Raw genomic sequence first — 26,550 nt, forward strand, 5'->3', positions numbered from 1 at the left:
CCCTGTCCCCCTGGGCTACAACCCCTTATCCCTTTGCCCGGGAGCTTTGCTAATAGCTCCCCAAGGCTCAGGGCCCCATCCTGCTGGAGCCTCACTCCCAGCTCCCTATTGCAGCCTCATGCTTATGGCGAGCCTGGGTGCAAGTCCAGGTCCCTCCACCTGATTTCCTGTGAGTCTGGGCTCCCCCTGCTGCATCTCAGTACCCACCAGGGATGTGGGTGCTGAGGTTATAAGGCACCCCATACTCCCCTTTCACTGGGGAGGCAACTGGCCTGGCATTTCTGGGGAACTGCCCCACCATGGGCAGTTCCCAGCAGGCCATCCTTCCCCAGCAGGGTGCAGCTTTCTGTCATGCCCAGGACAAGGAGCCTCCAGCCCTCCCCATAGCTCCTCCCTTACCTCCAAGGATGTTCCCTGAGCAGCAGCTCAGCTGGTGGTGTCTCTCCAGCTGCTGGCAGCAAACTGCTGTCCTTGGTGTTCAGGGCCCAGTCCTTATAAGGAACATCTGGGCCCTGTTCCCCAATCAGGCAGCTCTGCCTAATTAGGATGACAGCCAGCTGCAGGCTGCCTTGCTGCTGCCCACACCGCTATGCTCTAGTACACTGTCTTTTTTTGTTCTGTTATCTCTTTAGCAAATTATTTAAGGGTGACATAACCTGGCTTAGGTGCTGCACAAAAACATTAAGGGCCACATCTTGCCCCTCTGTGTGGACTGAGAGCTTCCCTTGGAACCAGCGGCAATGAGTCCTCCACCTGCCACTTGCTAGCAGTGCTCTGATCTTGCAGACGCATAAGCTCAGGCATATGTTTACCCATGTCCAGTTGATTTGATGCCTGGATGGGCATGTGCTAATGTGTTCTCTGCTGGGAGTGCCAGAGTTTTATGTGGTGCCTTCTAAGAGTCAAAGATACTGCTCTCCCACTGAAAAGTGTTACAGTGCAGATTATTTGGGTAACAGCTAGGGCTTGAAGAGTAGGAATGCCAGCATCTCTCATAAATCCTATTTCTTGGATTATAATCAAGCAGGTGTAAACCACCATTATCTACCATTTCCCCCCATTATCCCTGCATATGCAATTTGTATCATAGGTTATAGATGCACATTGAATTACAGGCTATTGATATACATTAGCATGCCATTAAATGCTTATCAAGAGACTGTTAAGAGTCTCTTTCTGGTGTATTATCCAACTCTGGATTTGTCCCTCTCCTCGGAAGGCTGCTGCAGTAACAACAGTTTATATCACCTTAAATCACCCCAGACCTTGTCTAGACCAGAGATTAGCCCCAGGTTCCACTAGAGGTGCAAGTCAGGGCTTTTCCTGTCTCCAGCAGGACTTTGAGTGGTTCAGTAACATTGATTGCTGAAATAAATGTTAATCTCCGATTCAGAAGGCCCCCAACCAGGTTTGGAGTGGTTTGGAAATCAACTTAGCTTTGCCAACCAGTTAGGAAAAGCTCCCAGTGTACATAGGTCCATGGAGCATAAGTGTATACCTTGTACTGCTGGAGCTTATCCTTATCTTCTCTTGGAATGAGGTACCTGGGGAGGTGAGAGATGGTAAATGGTGAAGCAGGAGGTATGTTCCTTAACTAACACTTGACAATCAATGTTTGTTGTGCATGCCTGATCTTACAGACAGCAAATAAAGTAAAGGAACCTGAAGGGGAGTCCCATTTCTTCGATGTTCCTGCTTTCCTGACGGTCTCTGGACAGCTCCATCTGGAAGTGATGGCTGGGTAAGAAAAGATGGAAATCTCATCTGTTGCTTTATGGCAGTGCCATGAATCTTGGTCAGAGCCTCTGTTTGATAGGCATGTTATGTATTTTACATCTGGCATGGGCTTGCTAAGCACCCAGGTGGTCAGTGTTGCTGGTGGAAAGTCCAGCTCCAGTTTTTGGATAGGGCTGGATCCTTTTGAATACTGCTCTGAGGGGCAGGATATAAATTAAAGCACGCTCCTCTCCATCAATCATAAGGTACCCACTGGCTCAATAGGAAGTTGCACAAAGACTAAGTGGTGGTGGTGGTATTTATCTTGAATCCTCTGGTCCCATCCAGCATCTCCCAGTTGCAAAGCCTGCTTCTGCTCGTTTTTTCCTGATCTTGCATTCCTTTTTGTTCTCCCCTTCCTTTGCCTCTCTGTGTCTCCTCTTTCCTTCCCTTTGCATCTCCTCCCGTGCAGCAATTTACTATTCACATCTAGAGGAATTTTTCCTTCCAGTGGCTCAAAACTGATAAGCATTTGAGTAATTAATGCCAATTTTTTTTACAGATTGGCCACTTTTTGCTGGTGCAGGCCACCCTTTGTGACCTGGCCCAGGCACAGGCCACAAGTGTCCACCTCCCAGAATAACCAGGTGCCTGGTTCACAGGCTCCACAGCAGAGGGGAGCACTGTGGAGGGGATGGGCAGCACAACACAGGTCTGTGCCACTCATCCTCTATGAGTTTGACCTTCACAGGCTAGGTCAAACCTCTTCCCAGGCCAGATCGAGTCCATGGGCCATAGGTTGTCAATCCCTCTTTTTCTAGTACTGTCAGTAGGTTTCAGTGTTAACATCCCAGTTTGATTGGTGAGGGATGTGAGCATTCACACCTACCAGAGCCACAGTTTGTCTGGTGGCAGGGCCAGGGATCATCTCTACACTAATTTTTCTTGCAGTCAGCCAGCTGATGGGTTTGAGCCCATGAACAATTTACCATGGAATAAAAGGGATGAGGATTTACCATTCCCCTGCAGCTCTGCAGCAGCTTGCTGTGTGCAAGCTCTTACCTTTGATAAGCAGGAGCTATTCCATAGCAACTTAATCCTCAGTGAAACAAAAGGGGTAGAGTTGTGGTTTAGCTTCCTGTCATCGTGGGCTGAGAGCATGCACATGGGCAGTTATCAAGGAACAGCTAATATATGATATCTCCTCACCCCCTTTTACTCTGCATTATATTTTTGTATACCCACATCTTAATCAGGAGATTGACCCAACAGTGTTAAATCACTGCAGCCTCTTGTGTGTGGATCTGGTTCTGTTGATGTAAATATGCTTCACCCATACTGCAGTGATGTAACCAAGCCTGTTTGCCTGCTGATTGAATTAACTCTGGCCAGGTTTGGAATGACAGCACCATGTCAGCTTAACTCTCTCAGTACCCAGTGAGTGCTGTCTTGGCAACTGTGGCAAAACAGAAACCACTGGTTTAAACAAAAGCCTAGTTCCTGTGGGATGGGAATATGCAGGGCTATCCATAAAAATAAATATGTGTTCTACATCCAGCCCATAAGCCAGGTGCTTGAAAACTCAATAAAGAGAATGAACTTGGGAGTCAAAAGCCTTGTGTCCTGTTCTGGAGTTCTGGGCTTATTTGCTGTGTGACCTTGGCTAAGACGCTCTTGGTTTGCCCACAGAAAAACTAGATTTATCTGCCTCAGGCTATTATTGTTAAGTTTAACTCACTTTTACTAAAAGTAGTGCATTTGCAATCCCATTGCGGTTTGTAGGGGTTTTGCTGTAGATTTTAGTGGGACCAGGATGCCATCCTTAGAGATCAGTGGATGTGTGAGATGCCATAGATGAAATTGGACTCCTCTCTGACTTGCACATGCTCCTTTCCAGTAGCCCACCAGATCAGTCAGGGTCAGCTGAGATGCTAACACTACTGATCCCTAAATTTCCCATCAGGATGTCTTTGAAACACTCCCAGGCGTGTTGCCTATGTTGTTGGGAGAGAAGTAGAGCTTTGCTTGGCAGCCGGAGGCTGTTGTATTGTCTCTGGCATTTGCTTGAGGAGTTGCCAAAAGGTCACAAAGGTGATGTGAGAGAGCTTTGGTTATATGGTGTTTTATTTGCACACTGGTGAAAAGCAAGTATTTGTATGTGAACCTGGGATTATCTGGCATTCACCCCTGACCTTTATTGAAGGGCACATAAATCAAAATAAGCATGCTATCTAATTCTTAAGTTAAAAGGCCATCTCACTGTTACGTTAGATCCCTTTCTTCAAATGCCGCATTGCCTGGCACAGGACAGAGGATTAAACCAGATAAATAAAGGGCCCTTTTATCTAAATATTGCTTCAGTGATGTTCTTAAAACCCCATTTTCTAAAGGGACCAAAACATGGAGCCTTTCATCGTACAGTACATTATACTACAGCTTCATGCTCTATTCTGCAATAACAAGTTGTTTTCCTAGGCATTTTAAATGGATCGAATAGCAACTAAATTTAGATGAGCTATATTTGCTTCTGATGATGTGTGGTTGTTCTGTGAACCTGCTCCTCTTATTTTTTTTAAGCACAACATGTTTTTGAGGCTTAGAACTGAAATGTTATTGAATAGCTTTAGTCATCAAAATAGATGGAGTGAAAAGTCCACGTGGATTTAAAAATATCAGTCATAGTGATGCGTCACAGTGAGATTAAGGTATTAACCCTTAAAGTATGGGCTCATGCTTCAGGGTAAACGAGTTCTTTACAAAAATGGTAAGAAATGTTGGAAAGAAAGGACTCTCTCTAGTTATTTTTCAGTTAAAAACTAACGCTGGCCAAAACCAGAAAAAATAGGTTATGTTTCTGGTTCTTGAAAACCAAACATGTCTTTTGTCAAACTAAAAACCATTTGAAAGATTAGAATTTTCATTTCCCGAAAATGGCATTTTTCATAAATGACGCTTTCAGCTGAAAAATATGGGCTTACTGTATATTTTTAAGCCCACAGATTCCTATGGGCTGATGGATTTCTGTGGGTTTGGGAGGGGAAGAGGTGGGCAGCAATGTCCGGAAGTCCCTATATGATCCACCCAGATACTGCCCTTTCTCCTGCCACTTCAGGCCCCGCTGTGGCTTGCTTTGGGAATTGGGCTTGTTAGAACATGGGGCAACAACATATGTGGAAGAAAGAAGTGGCTGTTCAGCAATTGCAGGGCTTGGGAGAAGACCCTGAGAGATATAGGAGAGAACGTCGAAGGGCTGGCTGCAAGTGGCTTTGGGTTGGAGAGTACTAAGCAGCTGAGAGCAAGCAGACATTTTGTCAGTAAATTGTCTCTGAATTTCTCCCTTTTCTGCATCTCATTGGGCAAGGCAACATATGCTCATAGGACAGAGCAATAAATTCTGGTGCATATCGTGCTGGAGCTTATTGCTCTCAGACATCCGTTTACATGTGCTCCTGGGACCGCAGCACGTTGATCCAGGTCAAAAGCAACCCTGGCTGGCAGGGGGCCCAGGGGTCAGCTTGCCTGCCCAGGGCTGCTTTGCACCACTCAACGTGCAGTGGAGAGGCCGGCTGGGGCATGAGGGTGCTCCAGTGCAGGGCTAGCTAGCAGGCAGCCCCTGCACTGAAGCACCCTCATGCCCCAGCAGCGTCTACACGTGCGTAAAGAACTCCGCTGCAGGATAGCGCTTGTATTTACGAGTACTATCCTGTGGCAGAATTGATCAGTTTAATCTGTCCTATTAGCACCACCCATCTAGATGGTGACATTTTACTGCAGACCTAATTAACTCTGCAATAGCTGGGTGCTTTGTTTATATACCAGCTAGCACAGTGCTTTCAGGTGCCACAGCAGTAATCGTCATTGAGCAAGCAGCATGCCCAGCACTCACCACTTGCAGATCTCTCTTTCTCCCTTTTTCTCAAAGAATTAAAATGATGGCTTTTAGGAATACATTTCATAAAGGCTGTGTTGTGTGTGCTTGGCATTGAAGGCAAAGTCACACAAGCATACCTCCTATCTCCTTCTATGGGACTGGATTTTGCAAGGTGACTCTGAGAGGATGAACATTACTGCTTCAGTAACCTCATTTAGTACTAATTTAGTAACCCTATTTGCAGAAATGCTCATTTCATTATTGTTCTTAGCACTGGCTGTATCTTGGTTAGCCACATTGCATCTCTGAATCATCACTTTTTGACCATGGACCCTGTGCTTAATAGATCCCCAGAGGTGTCGTTACTCAGAAATATCCCTCAACCTCGTGGACATCCAAAATGCTGATTAGTCAATGGCCAAACTGTGTTGGAAGCTTGTTTGAACAATGGGTCCTATTGACTGTTGCTTAAATTGCCTGGATTTGGGCTAAACAGTCATTAGTGCTTGTATGTACACAATGACCCATGATCCTCCTGAACATAAAGACCCCTTTACGGCCATGAGATAGGATGGAGGTCCATGACGCACATGATGATGATTCACAGGAGCATTGTGGTTGACCAAGACACTGTCACTGCAGAAATGAAGTCCAAGAATTCATGACAAATGCCATCCCTCTATGGCTGTATAGGGCACTGCACACTAGTGGTCTCAGCAGGGGCCTCTGGTGGGGGTTAGTCCTGCTACGGTGTTCAGGGTTTATGTAGCGTTTTCTTCCTCTTGCCTCTCAAAAGTTGAAGGAACCTCGAGAGTCAGAGTCATTGAATCCAGCCCCTGGCTCTCATCACACCTTTCTTCTGCCTCAGAGCACCTCTCCTTCCTTGTCCTTGCTCCCTGCCAGGTTCTATGACGTTTGCCATCCTGTGGTTCCCGCCAGGGTTTGCCTGTTTCCATTCTCCTTTCTATTCTCATCTTGTCTGTCCTTCCAGCAGTACATATCCAGATCTTACATCCACAGCCCCCTCCTCTTCCTCCTGACCTTTGCCCCAACCCTGATCCCTCTCTCCATAACTACTCTCTTCATTGAATGTCTCTCTCTCTACCAGCCTCCTTCCTCCTCCTGCCTCTGGCCATAACTTCATAACCATCCCACTTCTTCCCTTTTTGCTGTCTCTGCAACTCCCATTCCATCTCTAAAAAAAAGTCTTGGTCTTCTATGACCTTTTCCAAGCTCCCTCCGTCCATCACCTGGCTTTCCTAGAGAGCTGGATCACTCTGAGGATGGGATGGTTTCTCCTCCTCTCATGCTTCCCACACTGGATTACTGTCCTGAAGGAGCTCTGAGGTTTTCCTCTCTTGGCCATATTATTTCCAATGCCTCCTTCATCCCTTTTTTAACTCCTTCTCCTCTTTTTCATCTCCTGGCCTTACAGTCCCTCACTTGACCTTCCGTGCTGATGACCCATCAGGCCCCTTACCTGTTTTTTCTCATTCCGGTGTATTCATTCAATTTTCAGCCCTGGTTCAACTTGCCCACTAGCCAGAAGTGCTCTTCACTTAATGATGGCTTCACCAATCAGTTCCCTCTCCATGACAGCTCTGTTGCTGAGATTCCCCTGTCTAACCATCACTTGATCTCTCAACATTGGCCAGCATGCCCACCCTCTCACTTAGTTTTTCTGACTTGGAGAAGTCATCACTGTTGATGGACCCTTTTCTCCCAGTCTCCTCCTCCTCTTCCTCTTCTCTAAACATGGTAATGATTTTCTCCATGCTTCTTTATCCTCCATCCTCAAGTCTTTTGTTCCTCTCTCCTAATAGAAGGTCCCTGCTACCAACCCCAAGTCCTGGCTCACTTCCAGCATCCACTCTCAGCTGCATAAATGCTGGAGTTTTTCTCCTCTATAAATAATTTCTTTCCTCCTTCAGTTCTATCATCTTACCAGATGAGCAGTTCTGCTTCACCAGCTTAATTTAATCTCATGCTGCAACACCAGAGGCCTCCTACCACCTTTGACTTGCTTCTCAGACTCTTCCCTCTTCTCACTTTGACTTCTTTCTCAGCATAGGATCTTGCCATTTTTTTTTAATGAGAAAATCAGACTTGGCCTTCCACTACCCCTCAGCCATCAAGTACAGTGTAGTTAAAACAGAGCTTCTCTCCGCACAACCTGCTACCCCCTTGCTCAGTTGCTCTGTATAACCTCACCATTGCTGCCTGCTTTTAGCTGTTCTGGTTCAGCAACTTCTGCAACAGTGACTGCCTGAGTTTGCAGAGAGCCTGAAACAATAGCTATGAGATGTTAACTGCTCTACTAGTTTCATCCATTTATTTTTACACAGTCTGATTGTTAAAGGCATAGCCCCTAATAAGCTCACAGGCAGGGTTTCATTTTCCTGAAAAACACTTGTCTTTCAGCTTGGGAAATGATAACCTTGGAAGGTGATAACAGTTGATTGCTAAATGACTTGCTCGTTGTAGAGAATGCAAAATTCTGAAGGATTCCACATATTTTTCTAGGAGCCCCAGCGCTCAGAGTTAGCAAATGTAAGGTGTCATTGTCTAATTTACCTTACTGCAGTTCCCTTTTTTTTAAAAAAAAAGTCTTTGACATATGTTGTGAAACATTTGTCTGAGCCTGACTCATAACAGACTCTTATAATTAGACAGCAAACTAACTTCCATTAATTAAACTGACACTTAATTGTAGCTATAAAAAGCAACCATGACAGTCTTGTTTTTTATTTAATTACTACACACTCCAGTCTTGTTCCTAATTGCAGTAGTGATTTTTTTATGACTTTTTACTACGTGGAGGCAATCTGGTCTCAGTGGTTAAAGCAGCCGCCCAGGGAATCGGGATTCCTGCTGTGAACATTGCAACTCCCTTTGGATAATCAGTCCAGCCTCTCCCTGTCTCTCTCCACCCATTTCTAAACCGGGGTGATTTGTTTGCAGTGGAAAACTTTAGGCAAGGTACAAGCTCTAGGGAAAACATGTTGTTAGTTAGGATGCAGGAGTCGCATGGCAAAAAGGTAGGGTTCTGTGTTCTGCAAGAGATCAGACAATATGATCCCAATGATTCCAGCTGATGTTAGTCATAAACTAGATTAATTGATTTTTTTTTTTTTAGTTCTTTTGGTGCGAGGAACTGCCCATAGAAAATCCAAGTTTTTGTCTTACTGTAAAAAAGCAAAGTGGGAATATTTCTTCTGAATCTAGAGCTTTGCAAAGGGAAGCATTAGCCTGCACTTTCTCTAGTTACATACAGTCAGCCCTGTGCCAAGCAGCAGTAGATTTTTTGAGGTCCAAAAGCACCAGTAACCACACAAGCATTTCATCCTGGTTAGCCCGCTTCTCGTGTGTATATCCAGTGCTGAGCAGAGTGGCCCCCCTCAGTTTAAATGCTGGCACCTGCTTCCAAGGAAACAACTTGGCATCAGGAATTGATTCCAGGAAGGGACATGGAGGCAGAAAGGAAATTTCCTTGCTACTTCCCACAGCTTAAAGCAAACCACACCGCAAAACTAACAGTGCACATTTCCTCAAAAACCACACAGTACTCACAGTCTAAGAAAAAGAACTATGATGGTGACACCTAGCCATGTCACTGGTTAACACTGTCTTAACATCGCCCAGGTTTTTAAAAGCATTGCTCATGTAATTTTGCCTGCCATAGGTTTTGCAACCTACAGGATTGAAACAGGCCCAGGATTTCAAAATGATCTACTCCTGCCCTGTTTTGTTCAGCCGTGCAGCTGGGTACACTGTTTCTGAACACTGCTTGTCTGAACACAAATGATGTCGCCCAGAAATAGGAATTATTTTGACAAACTGGCTCCTCTTGAAAGCCACTGTGCTGTAGTTTATGGGAGGGATGTGCACCTTTTCCAGTATCAAAGGGTCATGTTATAACATAATCACCTAGAATTGTAGAATATGAGGGTTGGAAGGGACCTCAGGAGGTCATCTTGTCAAGGGTCAACCCCCTGATCAAATTAGGACCATCCCCAACTAGATCATCTCAGCCAAGGCTTTGTCTATCCAGGTCTTAAAAACTGCCAAGGCCGGGGAGTCCATATCCTCTGTGGGTAACTTGTTCCAGTGTTTTACTACCTTCCTAGCGAGAGAGTTTTTCTTAATAACCAACCTAAACTTTCCTTGCTGCACCTTGTCGTCATTCTGTCATCTGCCACCACTGAGAACAGTCCAGCTCCATCCTCTTTTGAACCCCCCTTCAGGTATTTGAAGGCTGCTATTAAATCCCTGCTCAGTCTTCTCTTCTCCAAAGTATATAAGCCCCAGTGCCTTCAGTGTCTTCTCAGAAGTCATGTGCCCAAGCCCGTTAACCATTTTCATTGCCCTCCACTGGACTCTCTCCAATTTGTCTACATCCTTCGTGTAGTGGGGGGGGTCCCAAAATGGATGTAGTACTCCAGATGCCGTGCACCAGTGCTGAATAAAAGGGAATAATTGCTTGCCTTGATCTGTTAGCAACGCTTCACGCTTCTCCCAATGCATGCCTGTATGCTGTTAGCTTTCTTCACAACAAGGGCACACTGTGGGCTCATTCAGCTTATTATCCTCTGTAACCCTCAGGTCCTTTTCTGCAGAACTGCTGCTTAGCCAGTTGGTCCCTGGTCTGTACCGATGCATGGGATTGTTCTGTCCTTGTTCTGACTTTGCACTTGTCCTTATTGAACCTTGTAAGATTTCTTTTGGTCCAATCCTCCAAAATATAGAGGTGTCTCTGAATCCTAACCCTACCCTCTAGCGTGTCTACTACTCCCCACAGCTTGGTGTCATCTGCAAACTTGCTGAGAGTGCATCTGTGCCATCTTCCAGGTCGTTAATGAAGATATTGAACAAAACCGGCCCCAGGACCAACCCCTGGGGCACTCCACTTGATACTAGCTGCCAGCTAGACATTGAGCCGTTCATTACTATCCTTTGAGCCTGATGATCCAACCAGTTTCCACCTTACAGTTCATTCATCCAACCTGTACTTCCTTAGCTTGCCTGGGAGAATGTTATGGGAGACCAGATCAAAAGCCTTGCTAAAGTCTAGGTATACAACATCCACTACTTTTCCCACATCCACAGAGCCAGTCACATCATCACGGAAGGCAATCAGGTTGGTCAGGCATGACTTCCCCTGGTGAACCCATGCTAACTGTTCCTCTTCTCCTCCAAGTGCTTAGAAATGGGTTCCTTGAGGACCTGCCGCATCATTTTTCCAGGGACTGAGGTAAGGCTGACCAGTCTATAGTTCCTGGATCCTTCTTCTTCACTTTCTTAAAGATGGGCACTATATTTGCCCTTTTCCAGTCGTCCAGGACCTCTCCCAGTTGCCACAAGTTTTCAAAGGCAATGGCCCAGTGGCTCTGCAATCACATCAGCCAACTCTCTCAACACCATTGGGTTCATCGTGTCCAGCCCCAGGAACTTGCACACATCCAGCTTTTCTCAATTGTCCCTAGCCTGTTCTTTTGCCACTGTCAGCTGCTCACCTCCTCCCCAAACTGCTGCCACATGCAGTAGTCCGCTATAAATATCTAAAACTACTTTGGTTATCTATATATAGATATATAGATTTACTTTGATTAGTCTGTAAGGTGCAGATCTTTCCTGCCTTCCATCAGTGGAGCTAGTCAGGATTTGGCTTTTGTGGAAACTTTTTAAAAATTAGTTTTTTCAGTTTTTGCATGGGGTTTTTTTGCATTTTAAACAGACTTTTTGGTTTTTAATACAGAAACAGTGTAAATAAAAATAGTGGTTTTATGTGTACATTCTTTCTTTTTTTTTCCTTAGAAGAAAAGGGAGGCAAGGAAGGACAAAGGGTGGGCAAAACCAAGCTCTTTTTGCTTTGTCTCCGATTTTTTTTGTGTGTGGTTTTTTTATTTCAGTGTTTTAATGAAGAACTTTTACTTTTAAACAAAAGCCATTTTTCAACTAAAAGGAAATTGCCCATTAAAGCATGTGAGCCCACACTAACCAGCAGCCCTGTTCTATGAATTTTCCTGAGAGCAGCGTTCCTGTGACTCACTGACTTCACAAGGAGCCCTGGGCATTGTAACCCTAGAAAGGCTGGGCCCTGCGTGCATTGGGTCTGCATGCTTGATTAAGCTGTTTTGAGTTTGTGGTGCCATGTGAGCCCACAACTGGTCATGAATCGCATTATGCTTGCAGTGGCAGCCAGCTATGGAACGTGACAGCACTCAAAAATTTGAGGGACGGGGAAATCTTAGCCATGGACCCTGGGGTGTTGCCCATGCTGCCCGACCCCAATACTAAAGAGCAAGGTCAGGTGCAGTACAATGGTACTAAATACAACTGGACCATGTAGTTTGAACTTTTCTTCAACTTCTTCCTCCCCGCTCCCAGAAAGGACAGAGCACTGACAAGTGAGCTGTCTCCGGGTACTGAGGACGGCTTTCCCACCCTTATCTCCTCTTCCTCCTGACGTCAAAGCCCTGCTTTCCACCCTTCGATTTGAAACACTTTTTATGTTTTTTCAACCTGGCATTTTAAAGGGGGCATTCACAGCAGAAGAAGTTGGTGGGGTGGAGGGCAAGGAAAGAAAACAGTTTATATTTCCAAGTCACGTTCTGTGTTCTTGTACTTTTGTTCTCAGATAAAATATTCCAGCTTGGCCCGTATTCCTCTCCAGCTGGAAGACGTCTACAGGGCAGTGACTGTGCATGTGTTTTCAAGGCCCCTGTCATTTAGAGGCAGTACAGCAATGCCAATAAGTATCAAGTGTGTATTTTTTAGGATCTAGTGGCTGGCTCTGAGTCAGGGCTCCTGGGTCCTCCTGGCCTTGTCACCAAGTTGTTGTGTGATCTTGATGTGGCATTAAGGCCAGTATGTTAAACAGATTAAAATGGCCTTGCCTTTCTTGAAGGGCTTGTTTAGAAGGTATGCTGCTGGGTTCAGCAAGACAAGGACACCTTTTCTTTTACTTCCATTAAGGAGAGCAGGACCCTGGCTTTGAAAAAAGGAATCTGATGTTTTCTGGGCTGAAGAATTAATTATATTAGGATCGCAGCCTGAATGTTTCCAATGAAACTAGAAGGCTGAAGCCTGATCTGCACTCAGCATTGCAGTTGATTTAATTAAACGGGTGATTTTTAAGCATCTTTGAGCACGGGCACTTGTAGATGTTTACACTTGACTTGTAATTTATTTTTTTTTAGCCTGCACCTGTAATCATGTGTTTAAAAGCCAGTGTGGATTGAACCAACCTAACTGTTGCGTGTAGACAAGGCCTGAGAAAGGGATGTGGGAACAGCCAGCATCAGCCTCCTTAAGTGTTGATTGAGAGAGAAATTCAGTAGCAAGGAGAATAGGGGTGAGAGATGTGAATTTCTGGGAATGTCGGGAACAGACATACAGATGTAGGAAGGATGGTCCTTGATGACAGTACAAAGATGTGGATAGTCAGGGTTTAATCCAGCAGAGTGCTAAACCCTCTGGCCCTGGTGCAGCAAAGCACTTAGGCACATGCTGGCCTCTGAATGTATATTTTTAATGAGACTTCTCATAGGCCTGGAAAGAAGCACATGCCTAAGAGCTTTATTGGATCAGGGCCTGATTGTTTCAACATGTTGGTGCCTTGGAGAGTCAATGCCTCAAATGGGTTTAGGGGTTCAACTCCAGGCCTGGGTTTTTCATTTCCTTATAGTTTCATAGTTGGTAGGGTCAGAAGGGACCTAAGCAGATCATCAAATCCGACCCCCTGCCATGGACCCCAGGAAAGGATGCTGGGGTCAAATGACCCCGGCTAGGTGCCTGTCTAGCCTCCTTTTGAAGACCCCCAGGGTAGGGGCAAGCACCACTTCCCTTGGAAGTTGGTTCCAGCTTCTAGCTGCCCTGACAGTGAAGTAGTGCCTCCTGATGTCTAGCCTGAATCTACTCTCAGTCAACTTAAGGCTGTTGTTCCTTGTTACCCCTGGTAGTGCTTGGGGGAACAGGGACTCTCCCATTGCCTGCTGCTCCCCCTGGCAAGTTCGTAGGTGACCACCAGATCCCCTTTCAGCCTTCTCTTGTGGAGGCTGAACAGGTTCAGGTCCCGTAGCCTCTCCTCGTAGAGCCTTCCCTGCTGCCTCCTGATCATGCAAGTGGCCCTCCCCTCGACCCTCTCAATGCTGGCCACATCCCTCCTGAAGTGTGGCGCCCAGAACTGGACACAGTACTCCAGCTGTGGCCTGACCAGTGTCCCATAGAGGGGGAGGTTCACCTCCTTGGACCTGCTCGTGATGCAGGCTCATGATGCTGGCTTTCCTGACTGCGTCCCCACACTGTCGGCCCATGTTCATCTTGGAATCAATCATGACTCCAAGTCCTTTTCTGCCTCTGCACTGACAAGAAGGGAGTTCCCCAACCTGTAGGCATGCTGCTGGCTCTTCCCCCCCAGTGCAGCACCTTGCACTTGTCCATATTGAAGCCCATCCTATTCTCATCCACCCACCCCTGTAACCTGTCGAGATCTAGTTGTAGCTCTCTAATTGTCCCTCTCTTCTAGCATGCCCACTTCTCCCCACATCTTAGTGTCATCTGTGAACTCGAACAAGGTGCTTTTTACCCCTTTGTCCAAGTCGCTGATGAAGATGTTGAACAGTGCAGGCCCAAGGGCCGAGCCCTGGGGAACCCCAGTGCCCACATCCCTCCAAGTCGAAAAGGATGTCCACCACCACTCTGGGTGCAGCCCTCCAGGCAGTTGGTGACCCATCTGACTGTGTAGGTGTCAACACCACAGTTGCCTAATGAGGATGGGGTGAGAGACGGTGTCGAAGGCCTTCCTGAAGTCCAGAAAGATTATGTCCACCGCGACACCTGCGTCTAAGGATTTTGTGACCTGGTCGTAGAAGGCCACCAGGTTGGTTTGACAGGACCTGCCTCGAATGAACCCGTGTTGGTTGCCCCTAAGCATAATCTCTCCTGCTGGCCCCTTGCAGATGTGCTCCTGGATAATTTTCTCAAAAAGCTTCCCCAGGCTTGAGGTAAGACTAACAGGCCTATAATTTCCTGAGTCCTCCTTCCTCCCCTTTTTGAAAATGTGGACCACATTGGCCCTTTTCCAGTCGTTGGGCACCTCACCAGAGCACCACGAGTGCTTGTAAAGCCGTGCCAGGGGTCCTGCAATGACCTCTGCTAATTCCCTTGGCACTCAGGGGTGGAGATCGTCAGGACCTGCTGATTTAAATACGTCCAGTTCCTCCAGCAGTTCCCTGACTAGATCCTCACTGACCCTGGGCCTGGGTGCACCTCCCCTGGAGCCTGAGGGGGTCCTGGTGGCGGGGATGACCTGGTCCCTGCTCAGAAAAATGGAAGGAAAGAATCTGTTAAATAGGTTAGCTTTGTCATCTGGTGCGACCACCAGATTACCAAGCATGTCCTGTAGAGGCCCCACGTTATTTGACTCCTTCTTTTTACCCCCTATGTATTTAAAAAAGGACTTCTTGTTATCTTTGATCCGGGTCGCTAGTCCCAGTTCCACCTCTGCCTTAGCCTTCCTGACAGCCCCCCTACAATCTCGAGCCAAGGAGGGATGATCCTCCTTGGTGATGGCCCCTCCCTTCCATTGGGTGTACGCCTCCTTTTTGGCTTTGAGGCGTTCATGGTTACTTTTGGTGAGCCATGGGGGCTTTTGAGCATTCTTGCCCCCTTTGATCGCGTGGGGATTGTCACACTTTGGGCTTGGAGGATCGTCTCCTTAAGGAGCCACTACTCTTATTGGACTCCCAACTCCCCCCCCTTCCGGGACCTCAGTGCCTCCCTAACTAGTCTCCTTACCTCATTGAAATCCACCCTCCTGAAGTCCAGGGCTGCTGCCTTGCTGCAAGCCTTTGCCACCCTTCGCTGGATGGTAAATTCAAGTAGGCAATGGTCACTATTGCCCAGGTGGTCAAGCACCCGCAGTCTGCTCACCAGATCGTCACCTGTGGCCAAGACCAGGTCCAACAAGGCATTTCCCCTGGTGGGACTGTGCACCTCCTGCGTTAGGTGGAAGTCTTGTATCTCAGCCAGGAACCTACGTCAGAGGTCAGATCTGGCTGACTGCTCCTCCCAGCAGATGTCCGGGTAGTTTAGGTCACCCATGATGACCACGTCCCTTGACTTAACTGCCCCCATGAGCAGGGGAATAAAAATGTGTGTGCAAGTTTCAGAGAGACAGAAAGAGTGAAAGCACGGTTTATTCAAGATTGTTGTGCGCACCTATAGCTCTGCTGCTGTTTGATTTCCTATAGCACTGCGGCATTTGTCTTGAATCCAGGACCTTAGTGTGTTAAGTGCTGTACAGACATATCAAAAGAACAAAAAGGCACAGTTTCTGTCACAAAGGCTTAAAAATGCCAGTTTCATGCAAAGTAACAGAAGGGCATTGACAAATGAATGGGGGCATGCACAGAAATAATGGAACAAGACTGGTCTGGTGGAGGGGTGATAGTTGTGGTACACTGGCTGCCTGAACATGGCCATTTTTTGTAGGCATCATGGCAAAGAAATTGAGGACGACAGCGAGCGACTCTAGGGACATTTCTAAAGGGACTTCTCCCTGGCTGGCGAGGTAGGATGGAAGAAAGACCATAGGTGTGTGGTGAGACTTTTGCAATGGAGGCTAGCACTGTGGGCCAAATGGAGGTGGGAGTCTACATCTTGACCCTGGATGAGAGATGAGTAGGATGAGGAATGGGCCAGGCCAGGCTTTGAAAGTGAAGATAAAGTAGTTTGCATGTTGCAGTGGAAAAAGAGGAGCTGGAGAAGGGCTCCAAAGCAGTGATCCAGGAAACAAATCTTTCATGTTCGTCTTACCCTGATAATTGTAGGCAAATCCAAAATTGCTGTCTCCTTAAACCGTAACTGTTCATTACCTCTGACAGTTTGAAGAGTGGAAGGAAGGGACCCCGAGGAATAACATCCATGTTCCTTTATTTTTAGCACTGTGACCCACCCCCACCCCCATTCTCTTTTGACCAGTCTTAATGTTTTGTAGCTTTATTTTAACTTTCTGTTTACTAGAAACACCAAGAACAGAAACTTTGGATGTGGAAGCTGGACATCCTGTTTCATTTCAGCCCCTGCTGAGCAAAACTTAGTTACATACACAGGTTCTCTGACAATTAGCTCACAGCATTACCTGACTTGCACTCCATTTCCCTCCTTGGAGGCTTTTAATACATGGCTAGACAAAGCCTTGGGTGGGATGATATAGATGGGGACGGTCTTATAAACAGGGAGTTGGATTAGATGACCTCCTGAGGTCCCTTCCAACCCTAATTTTCTATGATTTGGAAGAGTTCATGTTTTCCTATATAAGGCCCGCCACTATAGATAAAAGAAGATTAAAGAGGATGGGGAGAGCTCAGTTAATCTCGGTCCAGGCTGCCTGTAGGAGAGCCTCCCTCTGTCCATAGTCATGGCTCTGCTCCGCTGCACTCATGTGGGAGACGAGGCTAGCAAGCAGTTGGCCTGCGGTTTTGGATGTTGCTCATGAACTAGGGCCCCACTGCACATCGCCGTTCTGAGGTCACTATGCACGACTTGTTGCTGTGAGTGTGACCGTCCCGTCAACAACACCGTAAGGCACTGCCTTCTGGTAGGATGGATGTCTGCAGAGAAAGATGGGGATTTGGAAGGCTCTTAGATTCGGTGCTAAGGCATGTAGCTTTGAACACTTGTGGAGAGGGAGAATATATTAATCAAGTTCCATGGTAAGTTATTGGAGAAATAGCCTAAATAATTGTAGGATGCTCCTTGGCCACATCTATGATGATCTCAGTGCATTGTCTACAATGGGAATTGAATGTGGGACATTTGGAAATAAAAACAGTCGCCTCTGTTGCCAGGGCTCTTCTCTCAAAGGCTGCTGCAATCTTATGTGGTCCAGCCTCTAAAGGTAGACAAACAGCTACATCATGTAAAGGAGGGTTACACCTACACAGGGAGGATTTTACCAGCCCCCTATTATTGCAGAAACATCAGTCAGCTGTAGCAGGGAGCCCTGGGTGTGCCAGCTTCCAGGGGCTTGAGGCATTTGTATCACTTGAGCAATTAAATTCACTGAAAAGCAGACTTCTATGACGTGATAGCGTAGTAGGGTGGCTCTGACATCTGTTGTGTATCCAACGGCATGACGTGCTGAGCTGTTTCTACTGAATTTTAGCTTTCATTTGCACAGGAAATGGCTAGGAACAGTGGTGAAAGCCACCTGCTGCCCATGTGAGACTGCAGGCAGTCCGAGTCAATAGCAGAGAGGGGCAAGCAACCTCACATACCTGTGAGCATTTGACCCTGAAGCATAACGACAACAGCATAAACAACATTTATTAATGCAGTCGGCAGAAACATGCACCTGTTCTGGGATGGCGGGAGAAAGATGGGATCAGAGGTGGAGCTTGAAGAGCATGATCCTGTTTCCACGTCTAAACCAATCTCTTGTTTTACTCTGTTTCGACAATGTGTCTTGATTCTTTATGCCTTCCAGGGCATTCACCCAGGTGTTCACCTTTGGGCCAACGTTTCGAGCTGAGAATTCACAGAGTCGCAGGCACCTGTCAGAGTTTTACATGGTTGAAGCCGAGGTGTCGTTCACAGAAAGCCTTCAGGACATCATGCAGGTAGATGTGAACTCTGAACTCTTGGGGCTGTCTCCTTCACTGTGCTCCCCTCCCCTTCCACCCTCTTCACATGCATCCCCAAGTACCTCACTGCCCAGCACCCTGCAGTTATAAATCAGGAGTTAGTTGAAAGGGCTCCCATTGGGTTTCAGTTAAGCATCTTTGATCAGAAGAATGGCCATTGGGGAGGCATATGAGAGATGAGCTGATCTAATGTGCTGCATAGAGAGGAGAGAGCTTTTTTCTGGCCTTTGAGAATGGTTGTGGTTGTCAAATGTCTTGTGAAATCCCAGTTTCTTTGGGGTCTTCCCTCCCCAGCTGTCTCCAGCCACCATCCTAAACTATTAAGAGAGCTTCTCCTTGCGATCACAACCCTGCATTCTACAGATCGCATCTTGATTGCAGCACTCTTCATTCTTGTGATTTGTTCTTTTAAAGAAGTAGAGTTCCGTTTTCCTTTTTCTTTAAGTCATTGGGCAATCCATTAAAAAAATTGACAGCTTCTCTGAAGCCTCAGTTAAGTTTTGCCTTCTCTGTATAATTGACATAAATGCCCTCTCTCCTTCAGATCTCTGTTTCCAGGGCAATTTGTTAATTGCTTGTCATCCAGGTGGTCCTCACTCGTTGAGGAGCACCCCATTGAAAAGCCCTGGAGACTGGCAACCCCATGCTCAAATCTTGACACACAATCAGTATCAACACCACCAGATAGACTGTCTGTATGTGACCGTATTGCAAATAATACGGTCCTTTTAACAACTTTCTCTATAAGCAAATAAGTTTGGTTCTTTAAGAGAGCGCTCACTGGTATTAATGGAATATGTTACAAAGGGCCGGTAGCATTGTCATTGTCTAGTGTTAAGATTGCCTGACTCTTGCCATTATAAGAAGCAGTTTTCCTCTGCTTGTAACTTTTTTGCTGATTCAGCCCAAATGACTCAGTTGTTTCTGAGAACATGGAAAAGGAATGTATGGAGGTTTTGGTCTCACCTTTCCTTTGAAACCTTCTTTCTCATACTTTGGAGCAGGGACTTGAAATTTGGCAGGGATAGAGCCTTTTTGTCAAGAGTGGGTAGTTGCCATTCCTGTGAAAATCCTGAGCCTGGGGGTTGTGGTGTGGAGCCTGGGACTGTCTGGAATGGAAGGGCACGGACATCAGATGAACTGGAGGAGGGAGGCTGGGGCTATCTGGATTAAGGAAATGGTTGGGGAGGAGATTGGGATTGGGTGAGGAAAGAGAGCGGGACTGTAGATGAGAAATCTGAAGAGATTGGGATTTAGTTATGTGAGGCGAGTGGAGGTGGAAAGGGGTGGAATGGATGGAGCATGACAGGCAGGAAATGTGCAGACAGTGACCATGAGGACAAATTGGCGAGTCCAGCGAAGGGCAATGAAAATGGTGACGGGGCTGGGGCACATGGTGTATGAGGAGAGGCTGAGGGGGCACTGGTCTTATTTAGTCTGGAGAAGAGAAGACTAAGGGGGATTTAATAGTAGCCTTCAACTCCCTACAGGGGGGTTGCAAAGAGGATGGAGCTGGACTGTTCTCAGTGGTGGCAGATGACAGGACAAGGAGCAACGGTCTCAAGTTGCAGCAAGGGAAGTTGAGGTTAGATATTAAGAAAAGCTCTCTCCCTAGGAGGGCGGTGAAGCACTGGAACAGGTTACCCAGGGAGGTTGTAGAATCTCCATCCTTGGAGGTTTTTAAGACCCACTTAGGCAAAGCCTTCGCTGGGATGATATGGTTTGAGATGGTCCTGCTTTGAGCAGGGGGTTGGACTAGATGACCTCCTGAGGTCCCTTCCGACCCTAATTTTCTATGATAAGGGCATCTTCCTCTCTCCTCCCTGGACTGGAACTCAGTATCCCCAAGTTTCACCATCCATCATCCAGCAGCAGATATCTGTGGTCCCTCTGTCAACGTGGCCATCCTCTCTGTACCAGCACTGGAGGTGGACAGAACACAAACTGGGACTACCAGTTACACCGCTAGCTTGTGTGGTGCTTCAGCCCTGTGAATGACCTGTGCAGGTCTGATGCCTCTTGATGCAATCTCTTTTTTATTAAGTTTGCTTCTTAAAAAGTGCAAGATACCACATACAAAGAACTCCTGCATTAAAAGAATATTATTATGGCTGAGTTAAGACTGCATGTGTAACCATCTTTCAGCACCCTTGTGTATACACACCATGATACCATCTTTAATTATATGAAGATATGCTATGTTTTATTCAAAGGACCCCTGCCTCATTCAGTGCATAGGATGGAAGGGACTCATTTAATGAGCAGCTGCTCAATATTTTGCTTTACTTGTTGGCCAGAATGTGGAGCTAGGTTTTATTTACCACACAACTCAAATCCTGCTCGGAAGGCGAAATCATTCGTTTCCTCCTAGGCTTTTTCTGTGGTTTTTTGTTGCAGTTTCTGAGTGCTTCACCAGCATAAATTGATTCTCACAACATCCCAGTGGCATTATAGAACATTATTAAGAGCATAGTTCTCTTTTACAGATGGGAAACTGAGGCACAAGGAAACCGAAAGGCCACCTAGTTTGAAGGGTGTAGGAGTTTTCAGAGGACTTGGCATTACATAGTGCTTCAAATCTTCAAAGTACATTTCCTGCTGACTTCGTTGCAGTCGTAAGTGCTCAGTACTTCTGCAGATCAGAGCCCTGGACATCAGAAAGTGCAGAACATGCAATTAGTGACGACTGGTGAGAAGTTCAGTGTAAGTGATTTGCCCAGCATCTCCCAGAAACTCTTTGGCAGGAATTGAATTTTGTTCTTTAGGCAATTCCCTTCTGCCTTAACCCAGGTGCTCTCCTTTCTCTTCCTCCTGTCCCCTTTCAGTCAACATAGCCCTTCCATCCCCTGCAATGAATAAGACAAGGTATCTGTAGATAGGAGACTCCTTCTCTGGACCGTCTTGTTGTACCCACAGCAGGTCCATAAGTGAGGCAGCAGTCCAGTTCTTAAAACTAGTGTATGGTGATATCCTCAAAGACTACCATAGTGCATATCTACACAGAGGCAAATCATGATTGCTGTGGTATACCTCATTTTGGTACCTCCTAATTTTAAAATGCTTGGCTTTGCAATCTAACTGGTCTTTTAATACAATTTTGGGGGGGTGGAATTGGAACATAGGTTGCTCTCAACACTGTGAAAAACTGCATAGAGGATGTGTCTCACCAGATGTTCCTTGCAGTAGCACGTATTTTCTGTACAGATGTGTTGAGATGTTGAACTTCACTTGGACACCAAATTCAGTTTCCCCGGTGCTGTTTTTGCATGACAGTTCTGAATTACATTGTATATCTGTGACATAGTAATGCAGGACTGTGAGTGTAATGTTTTGTTGTGCTATGCAGCAATGAGCCTAGCTCTTTTCTCTAGGAATCTAATTCCCAAAATGATGGCTTTACGCGCTGGAGAGGAAGGTTTGTGAATAGTCATGCATAAGCCTTAGAGAGAGAGAGAAAATGTATATGCGTGTGTGCGCGTATGTGTGTGTATAAACACAAAGGTGATGGAAGTACCAGATCCTGGAAAATGGGAAAATGCCTGACACACAGAAGCCTGCCATCGCATAGAAGCCTGCCCTCTGTTCAAGTAGTGGGGCCCAATCTTTTTGCCACTCACTCCCCAAGTGCTAGGTTGACCATATGGAAATCCAGGATATTTGGTTTTTTTGCTCCCCAGCATACTTCTAGAACGTGCACCCTGGAGCAAAAACTAGAGCATATTGCTCCAGAGTTTTGTTTTGCTGGGTTTTTGTGCACAGCACATGGAGCCCATTCAGAGCAGCCCAGCCCAGCAGGGGACCCAGGGGGTCAGCCTGTCAGCCCAAGGCTGCTCGGACAGGGCTCCATGTTCAGTGGTGGGGCTGGCTGAGGCATGATTATGCTTCAGCACCAGGGCTGCCTGCTAGCTCTGTGCTGAAGCACCAAGATGTATGCTGCTGCGCATGAAAAAGCTCTGCAGCAGGGTAGTACTTGTAGTATTTTACAAGACTACCCTGCTGCGGAGTTCACTAGTTTTATGTGCCCTAATAAGGGTGCACGTGTAGACACCCAAACGTTTACTGTGCAGTTAATTAAGTCAACTGCACCGTAAATGTCTCATGTAGACATGCCCAGTGAAGATCTGAGCAGAGAATCCCTACTGGAAACCTCCGAGAAGTTCTGCAGAAAACTTGGGAAAGCCAGGCTCAGCCAAGCTGCTGCTCTCAGGGCTGATGTTCAGTCTTTGTTGGTGATGTTTTGTAGTTTCAAAAGAAAGAAGCAGGTGAAAAAAATTGATGTACGAGAAAGAAGGGAAAGTCCCCACCCCTCCCCCCAAAATGCACAGCTTTTGGATTTAAGATTAAGAAACAAAAATAGGTAACAGGCCCATTTTTTCCCCCCTCTGCAAGTCTTCTAGGAGGACTGCTAAACTCTAGAACATGTGTAACATTAGCTATGCTTCTCCACTCACCTTTGATTAATCCTATTTTCCAGCCTTCCATTTTGTGGCCTATTTACCCCTGTAACCTCTTTGGGGCCAAGAGCACGATCTTTGACTTTCACCTTAAAGTACGTAGCAAGCTTTTGACATTACATACCTTTACCATTGTAATAGTCAGAAGACCACAAGATGAACCACATTTCTTTCAGTATTGCGAAGAATAAAACCTCGGTCTTGAACCTGGAAATATTTCTCTGTTTATTCTTCCTATACCACCCACTTTTTTTCCACAAGGGGAAGCTACTTGTGTTGAATGCTGTGGGATCCTAAATGTTACTCTATCACAAAGCAAAACAAAAATTAGTGCTGATTAAACAAAATAAATAATTTGCTAAAACCAGCTGATACTTTCATTTTCTAGAAAGAGGAAGTTTAATGAAAAACCCTTTCATCTCTGCTTGAGTAAAACAAAATGAGCTGCTGGGAACTTTTCTAATTTAATCTGTATAAGTCTTTTCCTAGCTATTTTGAAGCAGGTTTGAAGCCAGCTGTTTGGTTACTCGTTGCTGAATTGGTTGTACAGCCATGGTTTTCTATCTTTTATGACTTGAAGTACCCCTGGGTAGGCTTGAGGTGCCTATTGGAAAATGCTAGCTCTCCATTTTCATTCTTTGTTTTAGCCTGGAAAAAGAATAGAGAGTTTCTTTCTGTTTCGGAGAACTCAGGAAGACCGTAACCATGAATTTGTTTGAAATCTCTCAGTTTATTTTGTGAACCACATTTGTAAACCTAACAGTGCTGACATTTTGTGGCACCCTGCATCACATCACCCTTGAAGGGATCTCAAAGCACCCAGCTGAGAGTCACTGTTCTACAGCAAGAAACCCAGGCTTTTAATGTACTGGATATTTGTGTACTCATTACAATAATGCTTTTTATCCACATGCAGTAGTATCATAGTCTGCGCTACATCATCAACCCAATGTTTTTACCCCTAATAGACTTTAGGTGAGCTGGCTTCCAGTTAAGGTTTTGTGAGGAAATTGAAGTGGGCATAACATGAGAATATAAAAGCTGCCATTCTGGGTCAGTCCACCTCACTCTGTATCCTCCCTCTAACAGTAGCAAGTAGCAGATGCTTTAGATGAAGAGTATGAGAGACAGGGCATGTGTAATATTCCAGCCCATCAGACACTCTCAGTTACGTCCCTAACCATTGTGTTTAATAGCCCCCAGTGGGCCTCTCCATAAATTTGGCTGGGTTCCTTTTGAACCCAGTTATACTGTTGTCCTCCATAATATCCTGTGGTAGGGAGTTGCACAGGTTATTTATGCTCTGTGAAAAAGAAAAAAACCTCCTTTGGTTTGTTATAAACCTTAGAGAGAGAAGCCTGCTTTCTTAAAGAAAGTGTCCAAGAAATTTTGGACAGATGTTCTCCAGGGAGATGGGCAATGCAGCAAACTTGTTCACTGGCATGGCGTTGCATCAGATCAAACGTTGTAAAGTTGAAACTAGTTGAAGTTGAACAGGCTGCAGCCTGATCATTTCATTGGACACTGCCTCCTCGTCTTTGTGTTACAAGACATGATAAATAACTGTATTTCATCTGTAGACCTTGCCTGTTCACTTTTCCACATCGTTTGTGAGTATGTTGAACAACACGGGTCCCAGCATCAATCTCCATGGGACCCTACTGTTGATCTTTCTCTCCTAAAAAATGTCCTACACTGTATTTCCTCTCTGAACCACATTTTGATTGTCTCCAGTTTTCGCTTGCCCTCCCTTAATCCCAAGGCAGCTTCGCTTCCTCAAGAGCCTTTGGTGAGGAGCCTTGTGGAAAGCTTTTTTGAAAATCCAAGTACAGGCAGTCCTTGACTTGCAACAATTTGAGTTACAACTTTTCGCACTTACAACCTTTATAAATTGACACCCTGTTTCAACTTTACAACATTTGATCTGATGCAACACTATGCCAGCGAACAAGTTCGCTGCATCGCCCATCTCCCTGGAGAACGTCTGTCCAAACTTCCTTGGACGCTTTCTTTAAGAAAGCAGACCAGACTCCAGACAAACCTGCAGCCGGGACTCCGGAGAAGACTCCAGCCAAGAGCCCTTCAAAAAGTCCAATCAAGAGCCCTTCAAAAAGTCTAGCAAAGTCACCTCAAAGAAGTCCTTCCAAATCAATATGATTGCTATTTACAATATAAATACATTAATGTGGCTATATTACTCATCTATAATTGATCAAGTACAAAATTCTGGGGTATTTTTGGTGAAAATAGGGTATTGGGCCTTGGTTCAGGAACCAATCCCCCATTTATAACATTGTTTCTTATGAAAAAATTGGTTCTGAGTTACAACATTTTGACTTAAGACGGGGTTTTCAGGAACCAATTGTGTTGTAAGTCCAAGGACTGCCTGTATACTGTACTGACTAGTTCTCCTTTATCCAGAGGACAAGCCACCACATGTAGCCTGCCAGGTTCTGGGTTAGGCAGATTGTAACCACTAATTTGGAAGGATCTGGTAGATTCATGCCTTACCCACACTCTGGTACTGTCTCACAACTCTTAAGTCTCCTGCAACCTCAATTCATTATCTATACAATAGAAATAATTATAGTTCCTTTCTTCTGCCCTCCATCATTCAGGTTGTAAGCTCTTCAGCGAAGTGACTGTCATTTTGTTTTATTATAGGGCTTTTAAGTACTGACTCTACTTACTGGGATTCCTTATGCATATTACCATAGTGCCTTGGGACCCTAATCAAGACCCCATAGTGCCAGGTGTAGTACAAACCAGGAACAAATACCTGCTCTGTGTCTCAGCTTCAGTTCTCTGTTTAAGACCAGACTAACAGATGCATGCAGACAGACAAGGGAGTATGATAAGACCATCCTGATACAGATATGCCGTGGGTTCAGCAGACCAGCAAGAAGGTCACCCTGTGAGTCTCCCCACAGCACTTGTACACAAACACACACAGGAATGTTAGCCTGAGATCACTTTAAATGTGGAGTAGTCAAACTGCATTCAAACTCTGTGTGAACACACTTATTCTGAATGAAAGTGTCCTCAATTTTGATTTAGCAGGAACTCAAAGTGAAGGCCACTTTTATTCAGAATAAGTGTGTCCTATTTCACAGTATTTCACAGTCAGGGCAGCTAGGATCTGGAACCAACTTCCAAGGGAAGTGGTGCTGGCTCCTACCCTGGGGGTCTTTAAGAGAAGGCTTAACAATTACCTGACTGGGGTCATATGAGCCCAGGATTCTCTCCTGCCCAGGGCAGGGAGTCGGACTTGATGATCTACTTGGGTCCCTTCCGACCCTACACCTATGAATCTATGAGTCCTCATATGGGTGTAAAATCTCCCCTTTGAAAAATTCAGATTTACTCGTGTCCCTGGGTAGAAAAGCCCCAGCCCCGTCTCATTCCTGGTGTGCTTCCTTTGCCCTTGCTCTTGCAGTGCAGAGCCTCGTTGATGATCAGCAGGGATCCTAGTTTTCTCTGCTAAAATAATCCCCAATTTTCGGATTTAAAAAAATAACCTAAAATCCATGTTTTTCTGTGATTAAAATGAAATACCATTATATATATATCTATATCTAAGATAGATATATTTGTGACATTTCATCATTAAAAAAGTAACCCAAAATGCACGTTTTTCTGTGATTAAAATGAAATTCCACTAATAGATATAATTAATAGCGTTTCATTTTAATCAAGGAAAAATGTGGATTTTGGGTTACTTTTTTAAATCCAAAAATTGGGGATTTTTTTTATAAGAGAAAACTGGATCCCTGGTGATCAGATTGGCTTAGTTCCCCACAGGTTTATCCTCTTCTCCTTTATTCCATCATTTCTAATGCCAGAAAAGAACTGTTTATTCCAG

The 26,550-nt window shown here is 45.6% G+C and overlaps 1 protein-coding gene across 3 annotated transcripts in view; it reads left to right on the forward strand.

The window, feature by feature from the left end:
- Positions 1–26,550, forward strand: part of NARS2 (asparaginyl-tRNA synthetase 2, mitochondrial) — a 78,865-nt gene that overhangs the window by 30,785 nt on the left and 21,530 nt on the right. For all 3 annotated transcript variants that reach the window (XM_014606601.3, XM_019493597.2, XM_019493596.2), the window contains 2 exons: positions 1,641–1,741; positions 18,078–18,210. In XM_014606601.3, the coding sequence (XP_014462087.2) occupies positions 1,641–1,741; positions 18,078–18,210 (234 nt within the window). The remainder of the gene's footprint in view (positions 1–1,640; positions 1,742–18,077; positions 18,211–26,550) is intronic.

This window comes from Alligator mississippiensis, chromosome 1, assembly GCF_030867095.1.
Source record: "Alligator mississippiensis isolate rAllMis1 chromosome 1, rAllMis1, whole genome shotgun sequence".
In the NCBI taxonomy this organism is placed as follows: domain Eukaryota; kingdom Metazoa; phylum Chordata; order Crocodylia; family Alligatoridae; genus Alligator; species Alligator mississippiensis.